The 12699-nt window shown below is 43.5% G+C and overlaps 1 protein-coding gene across 1 annotated transcript in view; it reads right to left on the bottom strand.

Moving 5' to 3' along the window:
- Window positions 1-12699, bottom strand: part of CRYBG3 (crystallin beta-gamma domain containing 3) — a 126198-nt gene that overhangs the window by 5665 nt on the left and 107834 nt on the right. The window contains exons 18-19 of the mRNA XM_061437318.1: window positions 6487-6626; window positions 3876-3999 (exon numbers count right to left, since the gene is read on the bottom strand). Of these exons, the coding sequence (XP_061293302.1) occupies window positions 3876-3999; window positions 6487-6626 (264 nt within the window). The remainder of the gene's footprint in view (window positions 1-3875; window positions 4000-6486; window positions 6627-12699) is intronic.

Genomic DNA, 12699 nt, shown 5'->3' with positions numbered 1-12699 from the left:
TATACTCTCAGCCCCAGGACTCAGGCCTCCAGTCTTAATGTAGTAATATAGGACACTCAATATGCCTGTCTTGGATCAGATGTTGGCATCCCACTTAGAACCTTGTCAAATACCAGTAACACATGATCTGTTACTGAATAAAGAAGCACTTTTCAAGCTGAGAAAGGTAAGAGCTAGGGAAGTGCAACAAGGCATTATGGTAAGCCCACCGATGAATATTCTATTTTGAAGTTTAAGATGGATCAGTGTGAGGCTAGTTGAAGTTTGGTAAATTGGTGTCATGTTTAGCCTTCCTATGGAAATAAACATTCTGGGCACTTAAATAAGCAAATAAAAGGACAGTTTTTTAAATCTGGTAGTGTAAAGCAGATGAAAAAGATGTCTTACTTGGTAAAGTGTTTTAACTGTTTCAAACCACTATTTCTGTATTCACAGTAAGATATTTAAATTCCTGTAATTTGTAAGTCTGAATCATATAATTCTATAAATCTCCTGGAGTTATTAATTCTGGAGGCTTCACTACATTCTTTACAACAGTTTCCTTACCTTGTACATGTAAGAAAACAGGTGTGACCTTCACAAAGGACAGTTCCACTTATGTTAAGACCAAACATCACAGTTTTTAATCAATTAGCTCAAGTAAGTGTCAGATTTTATTTTTCTGGGCTCCAAAATCACTGCAGATGGTGACTGCAGCCATGAAATTAAAAGATGCTTACTCCTTGGAAGGAAAGTTATGACCAACCTAGATGGCATATTCAAAAGCAGAGATATTACTTTGCCAACAAAGGTCTGTCTAGTCAAGGCTTTGGTTTTTCCAGTGTTCATGTATGGATGTGAGAGTTGGACTGTGAAGAAAGCTGAGCCCCGAAGAATTGATGCTTTTGAATTGTGATGTTGGAGAAGACTCTTGCGAGTCCCTTGGACTACAAGGAGATCCAACCAGTCCATCCTAAAGGAGACCAGTCCTGGGTGTTCTTTGGAAGGACTGATGCTGAGGCTGAAACTCCAATGCTTTGGCCACTTCATGTGAAGAGCTGACTCACTGGAAAAGACTCTGATGCTGGGAGGGATTGGGTGCAGGAGGAGAAGGGGACGACAGAGGATGAGATGGCTGGATGGCATCACCGACTCGATGCACATGAGTCTGGGTGAACTCCGGGAGCTGGTGATGGACAGGGAGGCCTGGCGTGCTGCAATTCATGGGGTTGCAAAGAGTCGGACACAAGTGAGCGACTGAACTGAAGGTAATAATCACCCTTATTATGCACTTGTAGTCTGACTTCTCTGTGATTATACATGAAAGCACTGATATGCATTGTAAGTGCCTTGCTGAAGCCCTAATTTCCAACCTCAGAGGATCACATTTTGATGATTCCTGAATTTCTAAATAATATAAGCCAAAGCAGTGCCAACAGGCCTACCAAAAAGAGGAATTATGACCCATAATACATCCATCTATGGCCAAACTACCCTGAATGCACCTGATCTTGTCAGCTAAGCAGGGTCGGGCTTGGTGAGTGAGTGGACGAAAGACTCAGTACTGTTATAGGTACCTAGAATTCCTCTGCTGGTTTTCAAAGCTGTGGCCTAAATAAACAAATGGAAAATATTAAAGTATTATTTTGAATTAAATGTTTAAGGATAATTTCCTAATACACAATTCAAGAAGAGTAACAATGTTATTAAAAAAAACTTCTATGTAGAATCAGAGGCTACTGTGCTAGCTATCTTAAATAACAGCCAGGGACATCCTTCCCAGCAAGGGACCCCCTTTCAAAAGTGAGGGAAATATTCTCGGCATCCAACTGGGCTTCCAGAGTTTCTAACAACATGGGATCAAGTGTTACTACTAATATATAAACTAAACTGAAATCCCACTTCTGCCGTGCTTTTCCCCCACGGGTGTTCAGGGCAGTTGCCTATCATCCTGTGTGACAGGACTGAGGAATAAGCAAGATGCAATGCAGGAAGATCTGTACCACACACTGTGCCAGGGAAGTGCACTGATGCTTAGTATCCCTCGGCCGGGCATCTCTGGTTCTCTCCAAGGACATTGGGAATAAAAACCTTTCATAATAAAGGTGTTAGCACAGCAACATGAGCCAGATGTTGTGTCAATCCTCACGGTGATTTAACCCGCATGATGATACTGAGGGGTAAGCAATGGGATCACTGTTTCACCAGTGACAAATCTGAGATGCCAAGAAGTGAAGTCACTCAAAGTCACACTGCTTCTGAGTGGCAGAGCTAGGATCTGAACCAAGAGAACTACAGTGGTGGGAATGAGCATGGTGTGCACATACGTGCATGCTCGTGTGTAGACACACGTGTGTGTCTATCCATTATCTATCCAAAAAAACATTTCTCTTTTGCATTCTTTTTGATAAACAGCATTCTGACAGGTGGGAGGTGATACCCCATAATGGCTTTTAATTTGTATTTCTCTGATGACTAGTGATGCTGAGCATTTGTTTATGTGCCTGTTGGCCATCTGCATTTCCTTTTTGGAAAAATGTCTCCTCAGTTCTTCTGCCCAAATGCTATGGGGGATCCTCTTCCCACTGCAGTGTCCCCAAGCTAGGGTGCCCAGCGCGGGGCTCCGACTCTCACTCCTTTGGACGAACTATTCTCCAATTATTGGGTCACCCACCCAGGAGATGTGATCTGATTATACTGCAAATCTGTTTGTCCTACTCCTAGTGGCTCCTTTTTTCATATCTTTAGTGGTAGAGGATCTTTTCTGGTGGGTCCCTCTTTTTCATCCATGGTTGTTCTGCAGACAGTTGTGACTTAGGTGTGCCTGTGAGAGGAGGTGAGCTCAGGGTCTTTCTAGTCCTCTACCTTGGTCCCTCTCCATTTTGCATTTTATATGACTGCTTTGAGTTGGGCATGTTTTCCCAACGAAAATGTAAGCTCCAGTAAGGCCTAAATCATGTCTACCCTTATATATCTTCTGTAATTATTTTTTGCATAGTAACAGACATTCAACTTATCCATTTATACATTCATTCCTTCACTGAAAAAATAGTCCCTGAGTGCCTACAATGTGCCAGACATTGTGACAGGCGGAAGTGCAGAGTGAGAAGCCCTTCGTGGGGCTTGTAGAGCTAGAAAGTACCCAATCCAACAAACACGTCATTACACACCTCAGGCAGCGTCTTGTAGAAACAACCAGGTCTTTAAGGGTGTCATTTAGATTCAGAGAGAGAGTAACAGACTTCCTGGAGGGCCTGACACTTCAGATGAACTTAAAGGAGGACAAAGAACTAGCCAGGCAAAGAATGAAGGAAGAAACTTATAGACAGAGCCTATAAGTGTGGGAAAGCACTCTGTGCTGGTGCACGGCACGGAGCCAGCGTGTGAGGGGGAGACAGACGAGGCTGGAGAAGCCAGGGGGAGCCAGATCACACAGGCCATGCTGAAGAGATGAGACTGAACCCAGAGAACAGTGGGAAGTTTCTGCATAAAAGACTGACAAGCAGTAGGTGTGCAATAAATACTACGTTCATTAAATTGCCAGGATCCATCCTGAGTATTATATAAGCGGGGTTGGGGGAGCCAAATGCTTAGGAGGTGAAACTAGTGCACTCTCAGAGTTGATTTTTTTCCATTGTTTGCTACAGAGCTTAGGATACTTATTTTCCCATGAAAAGACAACAAGGTCAATCAGACTTAAGACTCAAAGCTAAAACCCAACACTGACCTTAGGTACAATTTTATGATTTAGTTTTATGATCCCATCTAATGGGATCCTCTTGTAACATAAATGGCAAACTAAATTAAATGGTCCACTGTTCAGATGCTGTGGTTTATGAAATTTCTACTAGGAAACTGAGCTGTATTATTAGATCATACAGTTCTTTTCTCTGTACCTGCTTCACAGGACGGAGGGAACCAATGGTTTTCCATCCACTGAATGCTCTCCAATTTGGGATCTCATTAGGCTCGAGTAGGATTTGTCTTCCTAAGAAATTGGGTCCTTCATAAGCTATCCACCTATATGAGAACAGGAAAGAAAAAAATGGGATGCTTAAAACAAAGCAATCTCTATCAAAAATACCTCTTACTCTACCATATAGGGTTTATTTGTTACAACTTCTAGGTTTGTAGATTGTTATTAAGAGAAAAAATGTTGGGTGTTTTCATGTTTATTTTCATTTACTGATTTTATTTGGGAGTGCCCGGTCTTAGTTGCGGCATGTGGGCTATTTAGTTGTGGCATGCAACTCTCAGTTGCAGCACGTGGGATCCAGTTCGCCAACCATGGATTGAACCTGGATCCCCTGCATTGGGAGTGCAGAATCCTGGCCACTGGACCATCAGGGGAGTTGCAAATGTGCATTTCAGTGGGAAAACCAAAGAGGATGAGGAGAAAGTGCACTGGACTGTGGCTCAGAAGATCAGCAGGAACCTGGTTGTCTTCCTTTCAAAACAAAGTCCCCTCCAGCTCTAGAATTCTGTGTTATTTGGATAATACCAGGCTTTTCCCCCTAACATTCTAAGATTCAGACATAGATGATAATCCCTCCCTAACTACCCAGTTAAAAAATACCGGCTTCCTCTCCCGCTCTTAGGCTTGCTGTCCCACGTCCTTCAGAGCCTCTCTGCGTGATTCTAGCAACCTCTGCAGACACACCTCCTCCCACAACGTCTCCCACGAGGACTACTTAAAATTGTCCACAGAAATCCCATCTGAACTCTTCAGACTCGCTCCTTTTGCAAATACTTCTCAGGATCCCAAGGGCCTTCCAGCTGGGCAGAGTGTCTAGGGCTTTGCGGAGTATGTCTGGAGCCTGGAGGCCTACGCCACTGCACACAGTCATGCCCATTCCTTTCTGCATTGGCCTCGGCTGCTTCTGCACCATGGTGTTAGGTGACAGAGGCAGGCCGGCCAACAGACTGAAAAGACCACCTGGCCCCTTGCTGTAGAGGTTTGCCAAGCCTGGTTTGAGGTGGTTATCAAGCTGGACATATAGTTATGGAAAATAAGCTGGGACGGCCAAGAGAAACTGCACTTCTCAGCAGGACCCCAGGTCATGGTACACACTGCTTTCAGAAAGGACGTGTGAAGATGAGGTGGCTTGTTCAGACAAAGCCGCAGCTCTCCACAGCCGAGATCAGGCTTGGCCAAATTATGCATGGATGAGCGAGACAGACGACCTTCCCTCCACCCCTTCCTGCTAACACAGCCTACACCGTCAGACTGGTGCACCGTCAGGACGGTATGGCCATGGGGAGGCTGGGCTGCCTCTCCTGGTCTGCAGACTCTTTAGACAGGCAGGGAAGTCTCAATTATAAAACCGAGATAGGTTCTAATAAACTTGACCTCCTTATATATTAATCTAATGAATTTCACAACTGAAAAGCATTGAAGCTTGCCCCCATTACCACCGCAGATTAAACAGAACAAAACAAAACCTGTCACTGAGGGCATCTAGTTGTGCATGCAGTGGTATTCTGGGAGCCATTTGTAGCCTAGGAAAACCCTCAGACAGCCTTTACTCTTCTATCCCATATACCGATTCTCTCACAAAGAATCCAGAACCATGTAAGTGTTAAACTTCATTTTAAATCAGTTTCTAGTCTCGGCTTTCTCTTTCATCATCCCCAGACAATTTAACAAGGAGAGTTGATTGTCACACAGTTTCAAAGTCATAAGACACACAAACGGCATCCTTATATTAATTACAGAGAGCAATGTGTTCTTTTGGATGACTTTGGTACCAGAACACCACAGGTGCAGGAGGAGGGGCAGGCTAGGCTGACAGGCACGCTCAGAAATGGCCTGAGATGCAGGTTTTCTAGGAAGCGTGAGAGCTTCAACTTCAGGGCCCCTCACTTTCAGGCCACTTACCATTTCTGTCCTGAATAAATATGCAAGTTCATGCCTAATTTATGTACCCGTCATTTTTCATTTCTTTTCTTGGACTCATCTTCCCAGACTGTAAAAGTGCAGGCCCCATATGACCTGCACCCACCCTGCCCAACATCCCGCATAAGCAGCGACACTGGAAGGCAGGCTGGCTCAGCCAGGACACCGAGCACGAAAGTAAGTGCCCTAGAACAAAACAGCTCTAGCATAAACAAGACATCAAATCAAAACACCGAAAAGCCCTATCAGTTTTAGTCACTTGTCTTAAGCCCGTAATGGTCTCTTACCTAGTCAAGGTCACTGATTCAATTAGGTTCCTTCCAAAAGGAAAGAGGGCTCAAATTGTTACAGTCACCGGGTCCACCCACTCTAGGACTCATGCTCTGAACACACACATGGCAGTCCTCCCAGACCACTGTCTGCTACTGCATACTGGACACAGTCCACAGTCTTCTCTTATTTGAGAGAAACTACGATTATTACACGGAGACAGAAAAGAAGTGAGAGTACCATCACACCAAGTAACAGAGGCAGCGGGGAACAGAAAGCACCTGTGCAATGCTGACCTGCCACCGTGACTGAAGCAGGCCAGGCCCTCGCCCCATACTTACAGTCCACTTTTCACCCACACGGATTGGGTGTAGAAGTGCAGGTCCTTGTTCAGAACAGAGTTCACAGCCTCTTCTAGATGTAACTCTCTCCCCTCACAGTGTTCCAGAGCAAAAAGGCTAAGGGAGGGTTCTTCAAAAACCTAAAAGAGAAAAGAGAAAGCATCACCAGAGGGTGGCTATACCGCGGTGACATCCCAGTCACAGTGCAGGGTGTTCTAGATCCACTGCTTCTCAGATGCATATAGTGGTTTGCTGCACCTGCAGTGATGAGACTAGATTCCATTCATAATGCTTATTCAATTTTTTTGTAAATTAAAATTGAAATTTTAGAAAAGCAGTCAATCTCATAATAAAAATAGAGACCTGCTGCAGTCACATATTAAGGTCTGAATGTGCTATAAAACAGACCATGTTTTTGGTCCTGCCAGTGCTTTTAGCTGGTCACAGAATAAACACAGAATGGAATAGCACCCTCTCTTCCCAGAAGGTCACAGGCTTAATCACTGAGGATATACGACTTCATGGCTCTAGGCTCTTAAAGGTATTCCTAGGAGGGAGGAGAAGGTATTTTTAACTTAACAATAATAACAAAAAACCAGAGTGCACAGCGGTGGGAGTGATTTCGACATAAAAAGTACTTATTCCCCCAACCCCTCTTGTCAGACAAGAACAGAATCAATTTTGCTCTTTTTCATTCATTTGTATATACAAGATAACCATGCTAGGAGACTTTTGTGGGATGAGAAATCAAAACAAGTCAACATCCTTATGTTTGAGGCATTACTAACTAGTATCTACACTAGGAGAACTGCATAGACATCGTAAAGTAGTAATCCAGAGTAGAAAAAGAGACGCCCTATGAAAATACCCAGTGGAAGCCCAAATTCTTTTTAGCAGAAGGCTGTAGGAATCAAGGAGGCTTCACAAACATGGTGGTGTGTGAGTTCAGTCTCAAAAGATGCCAGTGACCTGCAGAGGCCTAAGGAGAGCAGAGGGAAGGTGCTCTGTGCAAAGAAGGGGACAGAAATGCATGAGCTATGTTAGGGACACAGCAAGTAAACCAGTGTAGCCAAAAGCCCGAGTCCGGCAGGAAACAGTGCCAGGTGCATCCACTGTTTGCTAGTGTGTATCGAGCTGCCTGCTTCTCCTTGCCCCTGACAGAGCAGACTCATTTACTGCGCGCTGGGAGTCCTGGAAGGCATTTGGGCAGAGGAGGAGGAATGGGCTGAGCCAACTGTAACCCGGTACATGGGAAGTAATACAATAGGCAGGAACTGGCTGTTCTGACAACAGTAAATGAACAGTCCAGCAACAGACTCTCACTATACCTGCATAAGACCGGAATGACTTACGAAAGTGTTATTCTTGGCAGCCATGTTAGGAATAGCAAAGATGGAGAATGACTTAAAAGTCCATCATGAGGGCATAGGTTATGTCTGGTGCATTCATGAAGGAATTCTATCCAACTGTACAAAAGAGTGAGGCGATCATTACGAAAGATCTCTGAGATATGTTCATTAGCAGCAAATACAAAGTGAAGAGTAATGCAGAAGAGCAGACTTTTTATGCTACAGTTTGTGTACAGAAGGGAAAATAATTTATGTACACCCATGTATAATATGTGCTTTATACACATGAAAATTTTTCTTAAATCAAGTATAAAGCACCTCCATGGCTAATGTGTCAGAAAACTAGGATCTAAGAAGATAAACGGAGGAGTGGGAGCAAAGTTCTTCACTGCAGGCCTTTGGTCCTTTTTGATTTTTGAACTATAGAAATACTTATTCAAAATTTAAATTGGTAATTATCATGCATATGTTTGTATAGAAATGTAGTTTACGTGTATTTTTCTTTAAATGGATTTGGGGAAACTTATCTGGCAACAAATGAGTGAAGAAAATAGAGTGTAAGTATCAGGACACAGAAAAAATCTTCTAGAACAAAGAAAAAGAACCTGACCTAAAAACAGGAGGGGGGTGTGGAAGGTCAGGATTGGTGAAGAAGGGGTGGCCAGAAAAACTACCACAGTGATAAAAGGGCCCAAGTAAGACAAACAGATGAAGGAGAGAGAAAAACATGTGGGAGTGTGGCCGCGGGCATGGTCAACCCTAACGATGAGGGCTGGAACTGCATGGGTCCACTTATACAAGGATTTTTTGCAATAAATATGTACTACACAATCTGAGGTTGGTTGAATCCTTGGATGTGGAAACACAGAGATGGAGGGCCAACAGTAAAGTCATATGCCAACTTTCAACTGTGTGGACAGTCAGCACCCTTAACCCCTATATTGTTCAGGAGTCAACTCCTGGACTTCCCTGGTGGCATAGTGGCTAAGAATCTGCCTGCCAGTGTAGGGGACATGGGTTCAATCCCTGGTCTGGGAAGATTCCACTTGCTGTGGAGTAACCAAGCCCGTTCTCCGCAACTACTGAGTCTGCACTCGAGAATCTGAACTCTGCAATGAGAGGAGCCACCGCAATGAGAATCCTGTGCACCACCACTAGAGAAAGCCCGTGTGCAGCAACGAAGTCCCAGTGCAACCAAAATAAGTAAAATTTTTTTAAAAAGTCAACTGCGATTTGTCATATATGAGAAACTCTGGAGAGCAAACACGCCTAGCAGCTAAGAACTTTTACTGAGAGCCAGAGGGTTTACTGTTGAGACAGAGGCAGGATAGCCCTAGCAGAAGTGCCCAGTGAACACTGTGCCCTTTGATCTGGAGTTCAGAGAGAGGATCGAATGTAGGGACGATCATTTGGGAGCTCCCAGAACCTGAGTAATAACTGGAGTCAGTTACAGGAAAGGGCAGGGAAGCAGAAGGGGAACAGAGCTGCGCTGACACACACAGCCCGAGTGGTGATGCAAGGCGGGCCTGTGGAGGAGGCAGGATAATGAACCTGGAGAGGAGCCCGAAGAGGACGTGTCACACAAGTAAAGGGGAAAGAAAATCAAAAGGAAGTGCTGGCCTTGCTATAGAATTCTTCCCTGATGTGGAGGAAGAGGGTAACCGTGACAAGGCAGCTTGGGTTCAGCAATCAGGGCAGTTGATAACCAATGCCGCGGGAGCTTAGGGAGCCATCCACCAGAGATGACGGGTGGGATCTAGGCTGTCAGGGCGGAGGAATAAGTAGGGGAGACTGGAGATGAGGTATACAGGCTATATTTAGAAAGAGAAGGAGGGAAAGGGGTTGTGGCCGTTGTGAACACCAGGTATGGTGGAAGGCGGCAGCATCAATAGGAAAAATCTGAATAAGGCAAGGCTAGAGGGGTGGGTTCCAGAGGAGGAAGTGAGGTCCAATCCCCAGTTCAGAACCTCAGACTGGAATCACCCTAAGAGGGAAAGGATCACTTTGAAAAGGATGAACTATGCTTCCTCTGAAATATAAGGAAAGATAAAGGATGCTGAGAAATTTCCAGGTTTTTAAAACTGGTAAAGACTGAATGACTAAACACAAGCACAAAGATGTAAATAATTTTTTCTTTGTTATGTGGCAAAGGTTGCCTGAGGATCACGGAGGGTGTGGAGCACTGTTCAACAGAGTTTCCTGTAGTGACAGCCATGCGGCATACCTGCCTCTTCAGTGTGGTAGCTACCAGCCACCTATGGGCACTGAGCATCTGAAATGTGACTCCTGTGACCAAAGGACTGAATTTGTTTTATTTAACTAAAAAACTACATGTGATTACTACTATGGTATTGGACAGTACAGATGTGGGGTTTGAATATGCTGGAAGAGAAGGCAAGCATCACAGTCTGCAGTGAGACAGTAAGCTAAGTGTGAAAAAGCTGCCCGGGAAGCACTGATTTTCCTTCAGTAAACAACATAAACTGGGTCAGGAATGGATATTCATCTCAAGTTCCTGAGTTCCTGAGTGACTGCACACGTGATCAGGCTTCTCCTCTGCTATCTGCAAAATAAAAACTGGAAGCATCTCAACAATTTATAGAAGAAATGTCCTTACAGGAGAGTCCAGAATAGCAGGTTAGAAAAGCAGCCAATAGCAGGCGCTAAGTTAGTCACTAAAACTGGTGACAGAAATCAAATGGACAATCAAAATCCACAGATAAGACCCTGACTTCATTGCTGGACTTTTCCCAACATCTTCACCCTCAAGCTCATAAAAAAGCATTTCCACTTACCTCTTCTTGTTGAGTTACTAATTAGTAAGGAAGGGCAGGCAGGCAAGGAGCTTGGTGGACTCATGGTCCACCACCAGAAACACTCTCCACAAGTAAAGAGTTTGCTGTGGCGAGAGCAACAGACCCTTACATTAGAAGCATCTAATGATGTAACTGTTTTATATTCCACAGGAAAAAATGAAAAGCTTATGTGAGGATATAATTTAAATGTTAAAAGTGATATTTTAAGAAAATAGGTCCTGCATATTTACATTTGTCGTCTTCCTTTTGGGGAATGTCCATAAAAATGTTTTTAAAGGGCTGTCATTATCATTCAAACTGCATCAAATTCACTCTCCAGTTCAATGGCAATCTAGGAATTCTATACCTAGAAATTTGCCTTACTGTCATTATCATTCAAACTGCATCAAATTCACTCTCCAGTTCAAAGGCAATCTGGAAATTCTATACCTAGAAATTTGCCTTAAGATAACAATGTGATGAAGCCAAGAGCAGACTCACTGGAAAAGACCCTGATGCTGGGAAAGACTGAAGGCAAAAGGAGAAAGGGGGCAACAGAGGAAGAGATGGTTAGATAGCATCACTGACTCTGGACATGAATCTGAGCAAACTCTGGGAGACAGTGAAGGACAGGGGACCCTGGCATGCTGCTGTCCATGAGGTTGCAAAGAGTCAGACACAACTTAGCAACTGAACAACAACAACAAACAATGGAAAATTTGATGGAGGGGATCTCAAAAATTGTTTTAAAAATGATGAAGCAGGAAGATTGGGAAAATAATTGCAGAAAATGACAGAGGAGGGTATTTGTATCAGTTTACTTAACTCAGTAAGGATCCTCTAAGAGACCCAACACAGAAATGGGTGAAGAACACAAACCAACAGCATTAGCCAAGGATGAAACATGACTAACCAACATGGACAAATGTCCCTCTTTTCCAGTAACAACAACAGGATGTCATCATGTGGTCCCATTTATCAAACTTTTCCTTTGAGAACATCTATTGTTTCTAAGTTTAAAGTCATGCCCTCTTTAGAGGTCTGATATATATTTACTCTCTCTTTGTGTTGTGTGTTAAGTCGCTTCGGTCGTGTCCGACTCTTTGCGACCCTATGGACTGCAACCCACAAGGCTCCTCTGTCCATGGAATTCTCCACACAAGAATACTGGAGTGGGTTGCCATTTCCTCCTCCAGTGGATCTTCCCAATCTAGGGATTGAACCCACATCACTTATGTCTCCTGCATTGCCAGTTGGGTTCTTTATCACTAGTGCCACCTGGGAAGCCCAAGTCCAACTTACTCTTTAAACTATTTTTATTTATATTGGTTTTAATTTATACATACACAGTCGATCTTTGAACAATATATGTTTGAATCGTACAGATTCACTTGTATGTGGATTTTTTTTTCAGTAAATATTTTCATTTTACAGTTCTTTACATTAACTCAAGTGTGGGGGAAAGTTTGTGTTCATTAGAGATCACAGTGTATGGAATTGGAAGAAGTGGGTTTGAGTCCTGATTCTACCCAAATTGTTTCATCTTCCTGCCCTTGGAAACATCAAGTCCTTTGTTTTGAGGTAGAAATAGCCAAACACAGATCTTCCACCGCTTAGAGGGGGTAGGGTGGGGGAAGTGGGCATCTCTAACCCCCTGCATTTGTTCAAGGGTCAACTGTACTTAAATTTATAAATGTACTTAAAGGTTAGGGAGATTAGGAAGGCTATCATTCAGAAGCAGAAAGCACTGAAATAAATAGAAAGAACTATTCAAAAGTCTTATTTTTCTGATACATTTTCCAAACATGAAAATAGGAAGAATATATATATATATACACACAACTAATAGTCTTTAAAACTGATGATGACAGAGCAATCTGACCTTTCCAAGGAAACCACTAGAATTTAACTACAATTTGATCTCTACAAATCTCTGGCTTCAGTCCATGCTAACTCAGAAGACAGCCAACCATTTGGGGCCAAACACTCTTCTTAGGTGTCAGCAGGAACAGAACAGGGCATTCCTGCTGGGTCAAGTCTAAGTCATGCAATGAGGATACAGTTTCTAA

Source organism: Bos javanicus, chromosome 1 (assembly GCF_032452875.1).
Source record: "Bos javanicus breed banteng chromosome 1, ARS-OSU_banteng_1.0, whole genome shotgun sequence".
Taxonomy (NCBI): Eukaryota; Metazoa; Chordata; class Mammalia; order Artiodactyla; family Bovidae; genus Bos; species Bos javanicus.
The sequence above is the reverse complement of the archived record's forward strand: the minus strand, read 5'-3'. Positions and strand labels throughout refer to the sequence as shown.